The sequence below is a fragment of the Rhinolophus hipposideros genome (genome assembly GCF_964194185.1).
Source record: "Rhinolophus hipposideros genome assembly, contig: HAP1_SCAFFOLD_90, whole genome shotgun sequence".
NCBI classification, from domain to species: Eukaryota; Metazoa; Chordata; class Mammalia; order Chiroptera; family Rhinolophidae; genus Rhinolophus; species Rhinolophus hipposideros.
The window spans coordinates 78,424-83,760 of record NW_027668818.1 but is presented as its reverse complement, the minus strand read 5'-3'; the positions used below and the strand labels follow the sequence as shown (position 1 = coordinate 83,760).

The 5,337-nt window shown below is 35.4% G+C and overlaps 1 protein-coding gene across 1 annotated transcript; it reads left to right on the top strand.

The window, feature by feature from the left end:
• Positions 1 to 288: 288 nt before the first annotated feature.
• LOC308495758 (ankyrin repeat domain-containing protein 26-like) lies at positions 289 to 4,212 on the top strand (the record flags this gene model as incomplete). Its single annotated transcript, XM_081080733.1, has 3 exons — positions 289 to 373; positions 1,794 to 2,723; positions 4,063 to 4,212. Coding segments are annotated over exons 1-3 (1,092 nt in total), but the record flags the coding sequence as incomplete, so codon positions are not given.
• Positions 4,213 to 5,337: the final 1,125 nt, after the last annotated feature.

The following is a 5,337-nucleotide window of genomic DNA, read 5'->3' as shown; positions in this document are numbered from 1 at the left end:
ATCTACTGTTTCATTTTTTGGGTGGATTTAACATATAACCAATTGTTTAGTTCAAACAGTGACAAAATTAGTTTTGCGGATTCATGTTTTTCTTCTAATTTAGACTAAGGCAAGTTATTTTTCACTTTCTAATTAAAGTCCGATAATTTGGGAGTAAGTAAACGTAGATTAAGATTTTTAACAGTTAAATTTTAGTTATATTCTAATTTTTCTTTGTTCATATTCGATTCTCTAGGTTGTACAAGAGGAAAACAACACTCAGAGGCCACTTTCCCGAGAACAGGACAACAAAATATTACATGACACAGTTCTGACCAATTGCCTTCAACAACAAAAGGAGACAGAAATAAATCTTAAGAAAATGAATTCTGAGGTATTTTGTTTAGTCATTTTCAAATATGTGTGTATGTACATATTTTAAAAACCAATGTTGTACATATGGGAATTGTAGAGGATTTTAAAAGTGTGTGTGTGTGTGTGTGTGTGTGTGTGTGTGTGTGTGTGTGTATTTTAGGGAGAGTGACATTTTTGGTCCATTGCAATAAATGATATTCTTGATTGAAATCCTTTTATGTCCAACAGTCAAGTAGTGACGTTCCCAATGTGTCATCTAAAGGGGAGGTTTTCAATACTTTTTACAGGGATCGATGAGCTTTCTACAATCTCAAAACTATTGTTACTAATAACAGAAGTTTCAATTTGAGGCAGTGATTTCATCCCCTTGCTGTATTAGTAGAGAGGTCAGTTTTCACTTCCGCTGTTTTTAAGGAGTAGAAGTATAGCCAGTGCAGAGACCATCTTTTAGATCTCATTCTCCTACTTTTGAGAAAAGGAACAATTTGTTCCAAGTAGAGTCCTATTTCAGTGCTAGGAACTTTTGAAGAAAATTGTATGCCATGATGCATACTTAGTGATAATTTATTGGTGAGTGTTTTATTCAAAGAAGTCAGTGTGTTTTCCCCTATTTCTCATTTATTTCTCCTTTAAACATTATGAAAAGGAAACAACACTTAAGCAGCAGCAAATATTTTCTAACAATAATTTTCTATTTTCTAAGAAGAGCTCTATAATTTTTAGCCTATTTACCCTGAGTTTTTTTTGAAATCTAAGGCTTCTTTTGAATTTATATATTTACACTAGAAGAGCAGCAAGCACCCTATTGTAGAGTCCAAAGTCCTGGGAAAAAATCCTGAACTTGCTCATCTTTGTAATCATTCTATTTGAAATTGTGATAACGAAGAGTTCATTGATGTATAAAGAAGTGCTTAGCGTAATGCCTAGATTTATCAGTGATTAGTAGATTTCATCTTACAACTGACTCTGAAAATATTAGAAAAGTAGAATATCTTTTGAGTATTCTTGGGAAAAAAAATTCTAGGAAATGTAATCAGTCCAAATGTATGCAGAGTGAATACTCTTACTGTGGGATAGGTGTATATTCACACGGTGACCTCTATTTTAAAATGTAGTCAGACTTCTTAATCTTCTATTTGATGCCTTCTGGGTTTGCTGCCTTTCCAGTTCTGAGACTCTTAAAATTCTCTGATGATTTTAAAATTCTCTTTTTCACTTTCATGGATTCAGCATCTTATATTATTATTTTTTTAACTTTGGGGAATTTATGCTCGTATAAAGTTGGAGGTTTGGATTCAGCATTGTATTTTTACAGTGGGATATCCACGTACTGCAACCTTTTCATTATATAAACACTTAGGTTCTTCTTTAATTTCAGAGGATATCATGATATGTCATTTCATTGAGTGCTAGCTACAAGTCTCCTTTGTTTTACTTAGGATTCTGAGAGTTACGAAAAAGCAAAAGACATGTTGCATGAAAATCACGTGTTGCAGGATGAAATCGCCATACTAAGACTACAAAGGGACACACTCATAACTCAGAAGCAGGAAATGGAAAAAAAATACTTTGAGGACACTGCAAATGTAAAAGAAAAGAAGGACCGTCTTCAAAAGACAATAAAACAGAATGACGAAACGCTAACAGAAACAGTATTTGAATATAACAGACAGCTTAATGTCCCAACAGCTGAGAATACAATGCTGAACTCTCAACTGGAGAATGAAAGACAAAGCAAAGAAAGATTGAAAACAGAAGCGGAATCCGACCATCATCATGAGTTTAGTAAGCAATTAAGACCCCTACAAAATTCTTTCCAGGAATTAAGAGATAAATGCTTGCATTTCGTGGACAACATCGGGTTTGCTATGTGTAACCTAAAAGAAAACAGTGAGATTCATTCTCAGCAACTTCCTAAAGCTGGAAGTAAATCCAATAGCTTAGACACTGAGCTCCCTCACGCAAGATATGATGTCAGAGAAAGGACATTGGTTTCTGAACCTGTACTGAAAGACCTAAACCAAACTCAGTGTCAAGAGGAGGAAATTGAACACATGAATCAAAGGGAACCAGAAAAATTGAACCCGTATACTGGAAAGCTGGAATCCCTAAAGGAGGAAAGATCTGACCTACAGAGTGGAAACATGCTTCTTCGAAGGCAACTGGATGATGCATTCCACAAAAGTGACAATAATGAAAAGTCAGGAATGAATATTGAAGAGCAGCTTCAGGGGCTTAGAACAGTGCGTCAAGCTGAATGTGAAAAACAAGATCCAGTGGTGAAAGAGAGCCCTAAGGAGTTAGTCAGCAAATTGAATCACTTGAAAGGAAGAATGTGCCAGTATGAAAACGATAAATCAGAAAGAGAGGTAAGTATCCAGAAAGATAGTTTTCACATTTCCTGAAAGAAAATTCAATGTTCAAATATTTGATGATGGCTAAATGTTGAATCTAGCAGAATATTAAAAATATATAGATTACAAATGTATTTGCTCTAACAGCTTAAAAGCATACATTGTATCCAGCAAACAAAACTTAGACCTGTGAGGTGCTTTACTTTGAGTAAAGGCATTGTGTTGACTATGAAATTTTAAGGTATAAATTGTTATTAGATACATATTGATATGAATGATTTAGTCTTATACTGCTACAATAATAATTTTCATCTTTCTGTTACCACATTGTAATACCATTATGAAGCAGATAAATGGAAATGCTCCTATGCAAACTGAGTTTTTAGAGATAGAGGTTCAATTAAGTGGATTACCTAGAGAGTTAATTCTAGATTTCCCACATGAACTGAAGTGTAGATGCTGTCCCTTTCCCTCAGTAGTTTCTTCCACATTTTAGTTGGTATAATTTTGTTTTTATTCATGTCAATTTGATATAAATTGGAACTATTTCAGTCTCAAATAATGTATTCTTAGGACCTGTGACCTCTTTAAAGGCAGCTAATTTTTCATTAAATCATAATTTGGGACAAATGTGAGGAGTTTTATCAAAACTCTACTTGATTTAATCTTCCCATTGCTATCTATAATTGTCCTTGAATATTTTTACAAATTCATTTTTCTCATCGCAAGGCCCATTTACTATCATTTGGACATAAGTTTGTCCATTTCAAAGAGAATTTAGCAGTCTCTGATTTATTAATTTGGCACTGGGTCTCCATTTTCAGACGAGTGAGGGGAGGCAGGATTCATGTGTAGCAGGAAGGGAGGTCCAGGCCATGAAGACCACTGGAATGAGTTTGCTTTTCTTCTAAGATACAGGAATCTGTTGGAAGGTTGTGAGCAGTGGACTGCATATGTGAGGACCTGTGAAGTCAATTTAAGCCTGTGATAAAAAAAGGGGGAAAACATTCCACAATGTATACTTGACGACCGCTAGTCCCACCGACATACCAATTTCCCCTTGAGATGTCAGTAGATTGTTAAGCTCTGCGGCTTCATCAGGGGAAGTGGAGAGTGGGGCTGAATCTGTTGTTCAAGTAACCTTCGTAATAGTGAGTGGGCAGCAGGATAACACCTTCTGTGTGTTACCCAGATTCAGTAGACAGAATTGTGTCCAAAAGAAGAAAACAAGGTGAACTGATGCATGGGGTGATCTTTTTCGAGTTACATATTATATTAATATGTTAGAGTTAGCAAATTTTAACATAATTTAATAGATGTGATTATAAGATCACTAACAGAATCATCTTTCTAGATGCTTGGGAGACGATTTCAACAAGAGCTACCTGACTCCACAAAAAAACTGTCTATGTCAGAGGCTTCACTGGAGGATAGATCACGTTACCGTATGAATTCAGAAGCTGAGACACAGGATTTCAAGACATTAGAGCATATCAGGAGTCAGGTATGTGTGAAATGTAACCTGTCAACAGTTCATCTATAGTTGATTAATATAAAGTGTTTTAAGACCCTGATTTTCAAGGGCAGCTTTCTTTTGTGTTTTCGGTGTAATTAATTTATTATAATTTTATTATCTTTATAATGCACTTCTTCCTTAAACTCTGGCTTCCATCCTGCTATTTGCAACGTATGTTTTTTCTTATATCTATACCCTTGGTAACGTTGAGAAATAGGCAGCATTCCTCATAGAAATCGAGAGACTTTCTTCCTACTAAACAATATTTTGTAGTGATATCTCCATTACCAGGATGAAGCAGCCATTTAAAATCAGAAGATAATGCTTACTAGAACGATTCAGAAATTTGTCTTATTTCTTATCATCACTTTTGTAAATGGTTACAGCATTGGTATATATTTCATGGACTTCAAACTAACTTGTACAGAAAGTTCAGTATACAAACCAGTTGAAGTAGGCATTTCCTTCATTTTGTTTTCATTTTTGAAATATTGTAAAAGTGTAGAAATATGTTGATCATTATAGTATGCACACCCACAATAGAGAATTAAGAAAATAATCCAGATTCACTATATTTGTGTGTTTTTTAATCTTCATTGGGATGCAATCCCCATATCATATTTCACCATTTAAAATATACAATTCAATATCTCTTGTTACATTCAGAGAGATGTGGAACTATCACCACAATTATAGAACATTTCCATTACCCCCAAAAGAAACCCCACATCCCTTAGCTGTCACCCTATCTTCCTGTCTCTCCCAGCCTCAGGCAACCACCAATCTACTTTCTGTCTCTGTAGATTTGCCTACTTTGGATATTTCATGTAAATGGAATCACACGATGTGAGGTCCCTTGTGACTCGCTTCTTTCACGTAACATCACGTTTCCAGGGTTCCACCGTGTTGTAGCACACATCAGTTGTGAGCTATTTCTTCCTATTGCCCAATGTTGCTTCACCTTGTGGACAAAATACTTACCCATTCATCAGCTGATGGAACTTTGTGTTGTTTCCACTTTTTGGCTGTTAATAATTCTGCTATGAACACGAGTTTACAAGTTATGGTGGGAGCCAGTGTTTTGATTTCCCTGCCCCCGGATTTCTGGCTCCC